Genomic DNA, 13,715 nt, shown 5'->3' on the forward strand with positions numbered 1-13,715 from the left:
AAAATATACACTCTAACAGTATAGGTTTAACTGTATGGATATGAGCTTGGGCTCCATATACATGTTTTAGTTATTACTAGGATTATTACATCTTTTGAGGTTACTCGTAGTGAACATGTATATTAACATATTGTAAAGCACATACATATTAAAAAGCTGAGGTGGTCTTCAGTGAGTCAACACTTGAGAATGGGCAGCTCAGCCTTGGAAATTGTACAGTAACGGGAGTTACAATTGGGTATCTGCTTACAACAATTTGACCATTTCACCACTTTGTGTGCACCATAACTTATGTTTTTCAATTTACTGTCTATAATGTTCATGATTATAAGTCCCCTTCCTACCCTGAAAAACTTTAACAAGGTTTGATAAGGCTGCTTTTGCTGACCTGATGAATTTTGATTGTTGAATTTTTACATCTGATTCACATAGCAGGTTTCAAAGAGTAATTCTCATGACTTTATTGTTCTTTAATGGTTTACCTGTATGCTTGTGCTCCCTTGGTAAATTGTACTACTGGAATGTCCTCCAGTACTTGTGTAAAATCAGAAGCTGTTGGCTTGTGCCCCCAGGTTCCTTGTTAAGGTAATATGAAGAATGAAGTAAAGTTTAACATTTGTTTAAAGCTCAGCTGGTTCAGTAAAACCTTGCAATTTTGGCGGTATAACAAGGGAATCACCGCAAATCACCATAGTAACATGTCCATGCGCTTGTGACAACACGAGTTAAACTCACTTTCAAGTAATTACCCGGACGGAGGCAATAGTTAAAGAGGGGTTCCCAAGGTGTTTTAGCACTTTTGTTTTTCAAACGAGATGGCGGTATGCGAATTTGGCGGTTAAACAGAGATATTTCAGAGGGAAGAAATATGTTCCTCTCAAAATGTTGGCAGTAGGCAAGGGTGGGGTTGAACGGGTGGTGATAGAACGAGATTTGACTGTATGTTGATTATTTGTTTACTAGATGAAGCAGCAGTCCATGTTACCATGTATTATAAAGAAGTAATATTTGTTTAACAGGTTTTTATTCAATACATTGAATTTTTCACTTTGATTGTTTGGAAATAATAAAGCTGACCTATTATCATGGTAATATTTCATTTTGTATTGTGTATAAATAGATACATATATGTTGTATCGAATGGTACCAGTCTTTTTTCTTGCTGCAAATTGTTTGAGTAGTGTGTATTGAATCAAGTGTGAAAGTGAACTATGAAGTATAATTCATTTAAAAATGAAAACTAGAGTTAATGATATCAACTGTAATGTTAAATGTCTAATGTATGGAATGTATCTTATTTGCTATTGGTAGTATAGGGCATATACTGTCAAAACGTTTTTGTCAATGGTCCTTTAAGAACAGTTAGTGCAGCAGGGCCCTTGCTGACCTGTCAGTATTCGAGGCACATTGCTCATTACTGTAGCTAGAAAACAAAACTATAAATAAAGCATCACTAGCATATGTTTGTTCAAATATATAACTTTTTTTAACTTATGACGTTCTGGTTAATTTCATTTTTATAAATTTTTAGTTCACCTGGTACAAAGTGACAGCTGAGCTTATGGTATGGTGTGTTGTCCGTCGTCGGTCATTTTTTCTTTGAACAACTTCTTCGTATGAACTGGAGAACCTAGGGCCATGATATTTGGCCAGTAGGTACCTGGCATGAAGTGCTATAAGGTACGTTGTCTCAAGTAAATTACCATGACCTTCTTTCGGGGTCACAGGGGTGAAATATTTTAAAACATTTAAACAACTTCTTCTGAATAACCAGGATGCCCAAAGTAATACTACTTTGCCAGTAGGTACCTGGCATGAAGTGCTATAATGTGTCCTCAAATAAATGACCTTGACCTACTTTAAAGATCACATGGGTCAAATGTGTTCAAAACCTTTAAACAACTTCTTCTGAATAACCAGGAGGACAAGAGCACTGATACTTGACCAAGATGTGCCTGGGACAGAGTGCTATTAAGTTTCTTCAAATAAATGAACTTGACCTACTTTCGAGGTCACAGGTGTCAAATATGTAAATATCTTTAAAAAACTTCTTTCACAATACCAGGAGGCCCGTGAATGATGATATTTGACTAGAAGTGTGCTGGGATAAAGTAGTTCAAAATTTTATTTAGTCAGGAACATTCATAAGCCAAGGAGACTCAATATATGGAAATATTTGCAAAAGTATTTTTGTTGAAAATATATTCTCATGATTGCTCAAATATCCAGCGATACAGACCTTCTGGGCGGGCTCTTGTTAGCTCATCTGCCCGAAGGGCAAGTGGGCTCATGCCATGGTTCAGTATATATCATCCGTCCGTCCATCAACTTTTCGTTTAAAACGCTACTAGTCCTGAACAGCTGAGTGGATTTTAACTAAATTTGGTCTGGAGCATCCATGGGCCAAGAACACTAAACTTTGTATAAACGGTCGGTGTGGCCCCTCTGTGAGCAGAGAGGCAAGGCCCAATGGGGAAATAGAGGTGAACCTTTAAAATCCTTCTTCTACCATAGAGATGAAGGGATTTCATCCCAATTTGGTCTGGAGTATCCTTGGGCCAAGGGCACACTATTTTTGTATAAACGATGGGTTTTGCCTCCCCTGAGGCAGAGGAGAGTGGCCCAAGAGGGGAAATAGTGGTAAAACTTTTAAAATCTTTCTTCTAGCGTAAACCCTTTATCCCTATTTAGTCTGGGGGATCCTTGGTCCAAGGGTACTCAATTTTGTATAAACGGTGGGCGTGGCCCCCCTAGGGCTGTTGGGTAGGGCCAAATAGGGGAAATCCTCTGAAATCCTTTGTCACCCAAAGGATTTAAGGGATTATATATCAATTTTGTCACCATCAAGTTGTCTAGTAGTGCCTGGTACTGTGAGATTGATTTCATTAAAACAAGATGGCTACCAGGCCACCATCTTGGATTTTGACATTTGAAGTTTGTTCTCGCTATATCTCGAGAAATACTGGATGGAACTGGATGTACAGACAGTACCTACAGTGGAGTGCTATACCTTTTCCTCATATCAAATACTTTAAACAAATCCAGGTGAGCGATACAGGCCCTCTGGGTCTCTTGTTTGTTAGAAAAACAAAATGTGAAATAGATTAAGACTAAATTAATGATGAAATACATTTGGAAAGGTGTACATAGTACCAACAAGTTTTGTACAAAATCATTCATTTGTTTATTTTCTTTGCAATTAAACTAATAAAATCATAAAAAATGATTTTTGTATGCATCATGTACTAATTGGCTATAAGCCGAAAAATTGCATATAACATTTACATGTGTACAATGATCTCTTCTGCCATTATTTTATGCATTCAGAAACTGCCATATTGATGTACTTTGAACATGGTGAATAAGTCACAAGCACTTTCAAAAACATTGCTTATTGTGAGATTTCATTTATATCATTTCAATTATGTAAAGATTGATGTAAAAAGTAGAAATGGAAATTAAATTATGACAATGTAAATACAAATTTTATCAGAGTGGGAGAAATAATCTCATTCATGATAAAAATTTCAATATCACATAAAAAATGAAGTCACATTTTTATTTCCACACTTTTCAAACAATTGTCATTCCTGAAAGCTGACTGTGGAGGATGAAAATATTACCAAACTACCGGGTACCAGTGTGCTCCCACTACACAGGCCTCTCATATTTGCTATCATAGTGTTGCGTCAACCTCACGGACCTCCTATCAAAAGTTATATTTAACTTCGGTATGTTTAAAAACAATACATTAGCTCTAATGAGCTATTAAAACCGACAGGTAAAAGACATGCACAGCTCCACAATAAATATTTAGCAGACATATTAAAAGATGAGCACTATCTAATAGAGAGATGACATAAGTAGAGGTAAGAAACATGTTGTATAAAACTGTATTGTGGGTCTATGTTTTGTCTGCATGTGTTGCATTTGCATATTGGCTCATACCAGCTGTTTATTAATTGTGTAAGTGTAGTTGTTGTTCTGAAGTGGTCTGGTAGGGCATTCCAAATTTTAGGTGCTTCAGATCGAAATGAGTGTTTACCATACTTTGTAGTCCTAACATGTGGTATATCTGCTGTGTTGTGATATCTGAATGTGTATGATTTTTCTGTGATGTTGATTAGGTCATGTAGGTATGTTGGTGATTGTTTATTTGTGAATTTAAATACTTCTATTGCAAAATTTCTGAGTCATCTGATTTTGAGTGATGGTAATTTTGAACGGGCTAGTAAATTTTCATTTGTATTTTCGTGTTCATCGTAAATCAATTTTAGAGCCCTTACTTGGATTTTTTTCCATTTTTTGTGTTTGTCTGACCGCAAAAGTGCCATGTAAGTGGACAGAAATTAAAATTTGAGAGGATAAATGAATAGTATATTGTAAGTTTGCCTAATCTGTTACGGTGTTTTCTAATGCTATGAGTGAGTTGAGCTGTTTACCAGGTAGATGCTTTTTTGCAGATGTTGGATACGTGTGTATGGAAGTTTAACTGGAAATCTATGGTGACCCCTAGTAATTTTACTTCTAGTTCACATTTTATTGTGTTGTTGCCTATGTTAAAAGTAATGTTTTCATTGTGTGCTTTGTTTCCTACGGCCATGGCTTGAAATTTGTCTGGGTTTGCTTGCATATGATTGTTTGCGAACCAGTGAATTGCAGTGTTTTGACTGTCTAGTGAAGTGTGTGATTTACTATTTGTATTGTCATCGGCGTAGTTGTAGAGTTTACAGTGTTGTATGATGTGGAAAATGTCGTTTATGAAAATATTGGACAGAATTGGGCCTAAAATTGATCACCGAGCAACTCCTTTGAATAGTTCCTGAAAAGTATTTTCCTAATTTGACATTTTGTTTTCTGTTTTTGAGGTAATTCAACAATAGGTCGGAAGTCGAAATAGAAAGTCCATAATTTTGAAGTTTTAGAAGGAGGTTGTGAGGCAGACAGTCAAAAGCCTTAGAGAGATCCGTAAGTGTGCAGCCTACATACTTGTTCTTGTCAAGTGCCATTTTCCAATCCTCAAAGACTCACAATAATGCTGTCTAACATCCGTATCCAGCTCTGTATGCAGAGAGGTAGGGATGAAAAACACCATCAAAAGAAGTCACTGAGTTGGGAGTGTATGGATCTCTCAAAGACTTTTAGAAAGTGCCGGGAGTATACTTACCGATCTGTAATTTCCTTTCTCAATTTCTTTTTGTGTATTGGTCCGACTTGTGCTGTTTTTAGTGTCTGGAAATGTTGATGTAGTGAGAGAGAGATTTACAAGTGTGGTGACTGGTTTGATAATGCTGGGTTGTGCCAGTCGTAGTAGTTTGGGTGAAATTTTGTCGTGTCCTGTTGCTTTTCTAGGGTTTATTTTGTTGAACAGTTTGTTTATGAAATCTTCATCTACAGGTTGAAATGTGAAGTGTTTATCTTTTTGTCTGTTTTTATTTGTGATTACCTGTAGGCTAGGGTGTTCATCATTTTTTTTATCTTTGCTACTTATCTTATCCACTACATGGGCCTCTCATATTTGCTGTTATAATGTTGTGCCCGCCTCACGGGCCTCCTTTATTTGCCATTATAGAGTTGTGCCCACCTCACAAGCCTCGATCCTATCTTTACTATTATAATGTTACGCCCACTTCATGGGCCTCCTGTCTTTGCTAATATTCTTATGTTTCGCCCACCTCACGGGCCGCCTAAATTCGCTTTTGCTCTGTACCTTAATATTAAAACGAAAGTAAACGTAGATGACGTCATCATGTATTTATAGACTTAAAAATTGACGGTCAAGAGAGTGAAAAACGTGAAACGTGAAAAATATAGACAATTTCTTTTCCGCCTCCAAATAAAACACATACTCACTTTCTGAGTAAGGCCCGAATTATATAACCACATACTTATATAACCAACGTGATGTAACCACGTAGCCCGCTTGCGTGCTCAAATGAAAACGGGCCGATCCTTGGGGCGAAAAGGTGAAGGTCGTTAAATTTGTCGAAAATAGAAATTATGAACAACGTTACAAAATTGTTTATAATCAGTTTACATGTAAACAAAATAAACACAATTTAAGAAACAATGCCATAAAAATTATGTGCAAATTAAAATTTCTGAAAAATGTAGTTGTCGCCGAGTCCACTTGAAATGAAATCAGCACATATTTCCCTCCGTGATATCAGCTCATAATATCGTAAAGAGTGTTTCTTAAACTTAATCTAATGCAGTGTAATATTTTTATATGTCTAATACTTTAAGTTCGTGAATATTTTAACATCTAGGTATATGATTTGTAGAATTAAAAAAATATTATATAACGGGTATTTACCCTAAAAATGAAATCGTCCAGGAAGCTTATTTGTGACGTCAGACCCATCGTCCTTTTCGACCGGTAATTTTCCTCCGTCAGACCAGCGACAATACGTTGTGAAAAATGTAAGTACCTTTCCATGAATGGGAATTTTGAAATCGACTCTGCATATGAGTAATTTAGTAGACTGTAGTTGTAGTTAAATATATAAACGTACTTTTAAGAATGATTTGGGGCTCTTTCGTGGTATTAAATCACCTAACAACGAAACCGACGTTTCACCGGGAATTCAAGGACAACCACATGTCATTGCCTTTGTAGCCGTTTTCGTAATTCATTCAATTCGCTGTTTCATAACAATTGTTCGCCTGTTCTCATCATCAATGAATAAGTTTACGTTTCTCAGTTGAAGACTGTTTAGAATAAGATGTATCTTTTTGAAAAGGAAGCATGATTGTGTATGTGACAGTCCTTGGTTTAAAGGTCACAATGCCCCGGTTTGGACAAAAAGTCAACTGTCAAATTGGGTAAAATGCTTAGTATAGATCACAGTTGCATAACCTTTAGAAGCTGTTTCATAGTCCTATCTCAAAATTGGTTAAACCTCATCGTTTAATTTCAGTTAACTCAGTTAAGTTTTCCCTTGAAGATTGCGAAAAGGAACTGAACTATTTTTTATTCAATAAGTTTGTTCCAAGATGGTTGCTAGTCTAGTATTAATTTAGAATAATCGCCGAGTCTCTTTATTGAACTTTGTAATCAAATCGAGAGTTTTTACCAGAAGCCAAAACGTCAAAGAATTTTAAAGGTAAGTTTTTTAAAGCTAAAGGAAGTAAGCAAGTTTGTATAACTTATTGAATGTAAGCTAGGAATACCCATTTATTTTTGAAAACCCAACCATCTTGGCGAAATGTAGTTATTGTTATGAACTGAATTGGTAAATTCAGTAATTGGTAGGCAAGTCATATTATTTCTTGCATAAGGTGGCAGTACCCAAATTGGATAGATAGCCATGCACCATTTTTTGACTACAGATAATTAGTTTTAAAGTTCAAATAGCGCAAGAAAACGTAATTCAAACTCAAATGTGAATGTTTTGATTACTATAGAAATACTTTTTGTCATACAAATTCTAAAGGTCATCATAAAATGATAATATGCTGACAAAAAAATATTCATTTGAAGCGTACAATACTGCAAAAGTCAAGCCGTGATCCGATTTGGGTCCCGACATTCACAAAAACAGGAGACACTGATTGGTGACTTCAGAGCGTTCTATAAATATCTCAAGTGAGTCCCGGGTGCTAATTTCGTTTGTGAGAATGCCCATTGATATTCTATTTTTGATACAATCATAAATGAATATAATTCCTCCTCAGATATTTCAATGATTTAATAAAATGATGGTTTGGTGATCTGATTTGGGTACTGTCACCTTATACATATTTAAACTGAATCTTTCTCTGCTCCTGAAGTATTGGATAAGTATGCAAGGAATTCCTTGGTATGGGTAACATACTTGGTATGGGTAACAGACTTGGTATGGGTAACAGACTTGGTAAGGGTAACAGACTTGGTATGGGTAAAAGACTTTGTATGGGTAACAGACTTGGTAAGGGTAACAGACTTGGTAAGGGTAACAGACTTGGTAAGGGTAACAGACTTGGTAAGGGTAACAGACTTGGTATGGGTAACAGACTTGGTAAGGGTAACAGACTTTACAGGTTTTCAATGGCCAGTCTTTATTATGTTACATAACAATGTTTTGGCTGGAATATTGTGATGTCATTTCATGGCAGTTGTTTTCCTGATCAAAACTATCTTGAGTTTTCAAGAGAAACCAATGGTTTTCAAGACAAAACATATGGGTGAAAAGGACCTCCCCAAACTGGTGATAGCTGTTTGTCATGTTTACATAACTCAAGTTAGCGCTTGAATAACTTCATTTTCAAATTGTCAAAAGAGACTCTTGACCACTTCTTGATGTGTCATACAAATTCATTGAAATTCGGTTTTGTTTCAAGTTTCATAAAAACACAAGCCTTTAGATAGTTTTCTTTCCCTAAAGGCTTGTGTTTTTATGAAATAAAAAAAAGCATAACTGTTTAAGCCAGCTATAATTTTATCACCAGGTTATAAAGCTAGGTTCAATGTGTTTGCTGTTTTAACATAACAATCATATTGAATATCTTGTTAAAGCATTATTTATTTTAAACAATCAATTATTTCTAATGAAGACGTACTCTTTGAACTTGAAACAAAATCAAATTTCAGTGAATTACTTCTTTGACCCATACATTGTCAACATATATATAGCTGACACAAATTCAAATTCTTTTACTACATTGAGCTTTATAGTTCATCTATATAACATGCACATACAAATATTACAAGATAATAACATGATGTGTGGGACACATAGTGCAGTGGAGAATGGACATCAGTACAATTTACATTAATGATTTTCTCAAATTGGTAGCATCACATATATATTTGCTTAACATATTACAGCGTATTTTGAACAGTCAACCCAATTAAAAACATCATTTTGTTTGGGTAGTTTCATCAAAACTGCATACGCAGTTTTCAAGATACAGTTATTGGAGTTAACAATTTTTAACCAATATTTTATCATACAATATTTTCTTATATTGCATGTTGACTTTTTAACATGAAGTATCCTTTTACAGAATTGGAAATGCACCTTTTCAATGTCTAATCCTTTACTGGCACCCCCAGACTTCTGCTATGCAATACTGTTGACATATGTGTCAAATAAATTAAAAAAAGATGGTACAATTCAACTGCATAGACCTGCATTTAGAATACAGAGCAAACAATTCTTTTCGGCCTTGTTCGGATAACTGCTTTTGTAATGCATTAAACTTATTATTGTATCTAAAAACAACTCCCAAATATACAATCTGATTATCAGATTCCCAAATATGTGAATTGGTCTACTACTTCCATTATAAAACCATATGTCATCTTGATGTATTCTTCCATTTTTCCGAAAAAACAATTATTTTCGTTTTTTCCACATTAACAGTCCTGCTCCATGATTGATCATAATAAGTATATGAATTATCCAACATGTTTTGTAAGTGGCTTACGGACTCTGCTAATAAGACTAAATCATCGACACACATCATCAGGAATAAACTCAATCCTCCAAATTCAAAATAAAATAGTTTTCAAAGTCGTTAACATATAAAGAAAACATTATCGGTCACATAATTTCCCCTTGGACGCGGCCTATGTTGTTGGTGAAAAAATCTGAACATCTTCCATAAATCACGATTTTACTTGTTTATACATTGATTTGATAGCTGTAAGTAGTTTCTCTAATACCTAATTGCGATAACTTATACCATAATTTATACCTGTTAATGGTATCAAAGGCCTTTTTTAAAAATCTACAAAACAACAATACAGACCCTTATTAAAATGTAAAGACTTGGCAATTATTGCAAAGATAGCATTGGCCGTACTTAAACCGGGACATGTATGTAAATCTTAATCGGGCAAAGCCAATGCACATAGCTGATTATGAGTTATGTTTAGTAAAAAAAAATCAACCTACTCCATTGGACCATAGTAAAGATTATCATGTTAAAATAATTACTTTCTTAATTTAGAACCATACAAACTTGTTGTTTACAGGGGAGACGCTGAAAAAGGCAAGAAGGTATTTGTGGTGAAGTGTGCTCAATGCCACACCATTAACCAAGGTGGTGCTAACAAAGTAGGACCTAATCTTTATGGAGTATTTGGAAGGCAGTCTGGAAATGCTGCAAATTTCGCCTACACTGAGGCTAACAAGAAAAAAGGTTTGTTAATTTTCTAAGTTTTTCAAACTTTAATGAGACTACAGAATGATCTTGCCAAATATCTAAGTGTAGTATTCTGTTGCAATGTTTCGTAAATAGAGTTAGCTTTTATCATTTAAATGCTAATACTATATCTATCAAGAGGCACTAGCCAATAGAATCTAGGTAAGGCCTAATAAAACATTTTCATACCCTGAAAACTAGGACCAGTAGCTATAGGTTGGGAAATGTTTTATTCATAAAATTTAAATAATAAAGAGTCTTAACTAATTGAGTTAAAACAGTTCATGTTTACTCATTCTAAGATTTGCGCCAAAACTTCCAAGGAAGACTGTCAAAAGAAAGTGTCGCACGGAAAACTAAAAACTACATACCGGTAGTTTTTTTCATGGCATTGACCGATATTCCAGCCTTTAAATTTTTTACTTAAATTTACTGTTTTTAATTAATGTTTATTATTTTTCCAACAGGTGTAATATGGGGAGAGGAAACCTTATTTGAATACTTGCTGAATCCCAAGAAGTATATTCCAGGAACAAAGATGGTGTTTGCTGGCATCAAGAAAGCCAAGGAACGAAAGGATTTGATTGCTTACATCAAGTCAATGTCATGATGAAAGAATACTTAGATAAATCAATTGAACTATTTATGAACTGATGTCTTAGTGTTAACTGGTTTAATGACAATATCATCAAGTGAACAAAAATCAAGACAATGAAATGGAAAGCCATCATCAGTCATACTGCAGCTACAAGAACATCTCTGAAAGACTTGATTTTAATATACTGTGCCAGAATATGTTTTTACTTAAACTTAAGTTTTTAATCTGCTATTAGTAATTCAGCATGTCAAATCCTTGTTGATATTGGAACTATCTGTTACTTGATTTTAACCAATGAGATTTATTATTTGAAGTGTGTGTAAGATGGTTTTACCAGATTAAAACAATTGTTAGGGAAGGGTAGACATATTTTACTCTCACTTTCCTCTTTATATTGTGAACATGACAACTTAAAGTAAACTTTTAATGTCACTGGATGGCTATGCAGGTCTAAAGTAAATTGTAAATTTTATCTCATTTCCATTGGGGTTGTTTTTTCTAGATGTACATGTTAAACTGTGTGGACATTTTAATAAAATAGGCTGAATGTTATCATTCTGTTTTTGTCTTGTTTTCAAAAATGTTTACACATTGTATCTTCAATGCAAGGAGTGTAATTTCATAACATAACTCTTCCGCAGATTATAAAAAACTTTGATAGCCTGACCTTTATTTTCCTAGTAAATACTGAAAATTACTGCTGAACCTGAAGTTTTTGCCAGCTGCAGGAATATGTTAATGGGATTGTATGACATTGCGATGTAATGATACATATGTACAAGCATTGTCAGCTAAGATGTCAAGAAATGTGGAGCGAATTTTATGAAATGCGACCGAAGAGTTTTGTTTGGAACCTACCAACATTATTACATATGAACAGTAGCTAAAGGCTTGTGTTATTAACATTTAAAGTTAGAGATATTTATGAAGATATCAATAAGCAGTTGAATGTTGACCTTTAAAACTTTGACATACAATATTGCAATTAAAGTTATTTGTATGAAAACTTGGGTCAGACAAACAAACAAATCACGGTTTCTCATGTCCCACCATTAAAGGCGGGACGTATTCTATTAGATCATACCTAACTTCTGGATGTAACTTATTAGCAAATAAACTGTTGTCAACAGACTCTCATAAATTGAAGGTCATACAAACACCATGTACCTGTTATGAGAACCACAAAAAGCTCAGTCAAAACTTTACAAGAGTAAGGAGCAAATCTTAAGCCTCTCTTAAGCTTCAATATCCTCTAGAAAACATGCAAAGAATCTTCAAATATCTACTGACCATTACACATTTTAATGACTACTTACCATTACACATTTTAATGATTACTTACCATTACACATTTTAATGACTACTTACCATTACACATGCTAGAATCAATACCCAGGGACATCAGAAATAAATGTTACTTCCGAGTGCTACACCGGAACAGATTACATGTATGTCGCAGATTTAAAATATATTTTTATTTTAATCATAATAGGCCACAAAAAGTGGGGCTGGGTAATGCAGAGAAAGGAAAGCAGATTTTCATCCAAAAGTGTGCCTTTTGCCATACATTGTATGAAGACGGCCCTAATAAGAATGGGCCAAACCTTTATGGACTCTTTGGGAGACCGACGGGCTCGGCTGAAGGATACAGTTACAGTCCATCTAACGTCTATAAAGGTATAATGTAAACTGTATTGGCAAAACGAGAATGTTCAGTCATGGATTTACGTGTGCATAAAGAGAAACCATATTGTGAGATGAAGGAATTTCTATTCTCAAAAGAGCGCTGCAGTGTTGTGTGTAAATTTATGGTAATTTAGAGTTATGTAATACATGATATAGGTTAGGGATGCGTTGATGGTCTACCACTGTTTTTTGCTCGTATCGGGGCATGTTTAAAACTTTTATGAAATTATTTTGGTTTATGCAGTGTTCCATAGAGCTAGAGTGCAAAGCAAAAGTAAATTAACACACATAAATATAAAGGCCATTCTTTTAGTGTTGTCAAAGGCGTTTTTGTGCGATATTATGTAACTTATTAAGGAATGATTTGAAATTCATTAACTTTTAACAAATACAACACTTGAATTTAATTTTGATCTGGATTTGAAGTTCAATAATACTGACAACGGCTATGGCCAACTGTGATGTTTGCACCTGAAGTGGTTTCTTTGCAATTCTTGTAGAAAAATTCTGATTTTCATGAAACTTCACAACAAATATGAAATATGGCTGCCAGTGGCCATCTTGGATTATATATAAGTACATTTCTCAGCAACAATACAAAATAATCTTTTGGTTTTGCATGATAAAACCTGTCTGTTATACTTATTTACTCATTTCCCTCAGTTAACGCTATGATTAATAAATAAGTTTATTTTGGGCAAAGTATTTTCGTTGTTCATATTTTTTGAATTTAATCATTACCATGCATACATCATCATGAATTCAATGTAAGGGGGAACAAATATAACAGGAAGAAAGGGTCAAGTAATGAGATTAATTTTGATCAAGATTTTTATAAAAGGAAAAGATACCAAAGTGTGCAATTAATTATTTAGTTTTTATTATCATTTCAGGTATTATTTGGAATGAGCATATGTTGTTTATGTACTTAGAAGATCCAGTAAAATTTATTCCGGGAACAAAGATGGCTTTTGGTGGCTTGAAAAAGGCCCAGGATAGGAATGACTTGATTGCGTACCTGAAGAAAGCGACATCATGATGAACAGTTTTCTAAATGTGCAGACAAAAATGGATATTAATACACGTGCTAGCAGCTATGTGATAGGAGTGGAAAGACACAACTGACCCTTTGGATCTGATGATTTAGGGGCAATACTTGTAAACTGTTTTGATGCACCACAGATGATGTCATCTGCAGGATCACTTTTCACTGGGAGGTTCCACCCTAAGCTTGGAGCAAGAAACAAGATTCACATCCTTTCTTGTAGAAAATGTCTGGAAAATACTTATTGAGAAGTAA

The 13,715-nt window shown here is 34.6% G+C and overlaps 1 protein-coding gene across 1 annotated transcript; it reads left to right on the top strand.

Annotated features, from left to right (window-relative positions):
• The first annotated feature begins 6,317 nt into the window (after positions 1-6,317).
• LOC110463207 (cytochrome c-like) lies at positions 6,318-11,281 on the top strand. Its single transcript, XM_021517608.1, has 3 exons — positions 6,318-6,423; positions 9,962-10,128; positions 10,599-11,281. Coding segments are annotated over exons 1-3 (312 nt in total). The 5' UTR covers positions 6,318-6,421; the 3' UTR covers positions 10,742-11,281.
• The last annotated feature ends 2,434 nt before the right edge of the window (positions 11,282-13,715 follow it).

This window comes from Mizuhopecten yessoensis, unplaced genomic scaffold (genome assembly GCF_002113885.1).
Source record: "Mizuhopecten yessoensis strain PY_sf001 unplaced genomic scaffold, ASM211388v2 scaffold10877, whole genome shotgun sequence".
NCBI classification, from domain to species: Eukaryota; Metazoa; Mollusca; class Bivalvia; order Pectinida; family Pectinidae; genus Mizuhopecten; species Mizuhopecten yessoensis.

What these genes read in the sequence shown, in the direction of transcription:
- LOC110463207 (XM_021517608.1), top strand. An exon ending in TGAGGCTAACAAGAAAAAAG is followed by an intron (nt 10,129 to 10,598) that starts GTTTGTTAATTT and finishes TTTTTCCAACAG; the next exon opens with GTGTAATATGGGGAGAGGAA.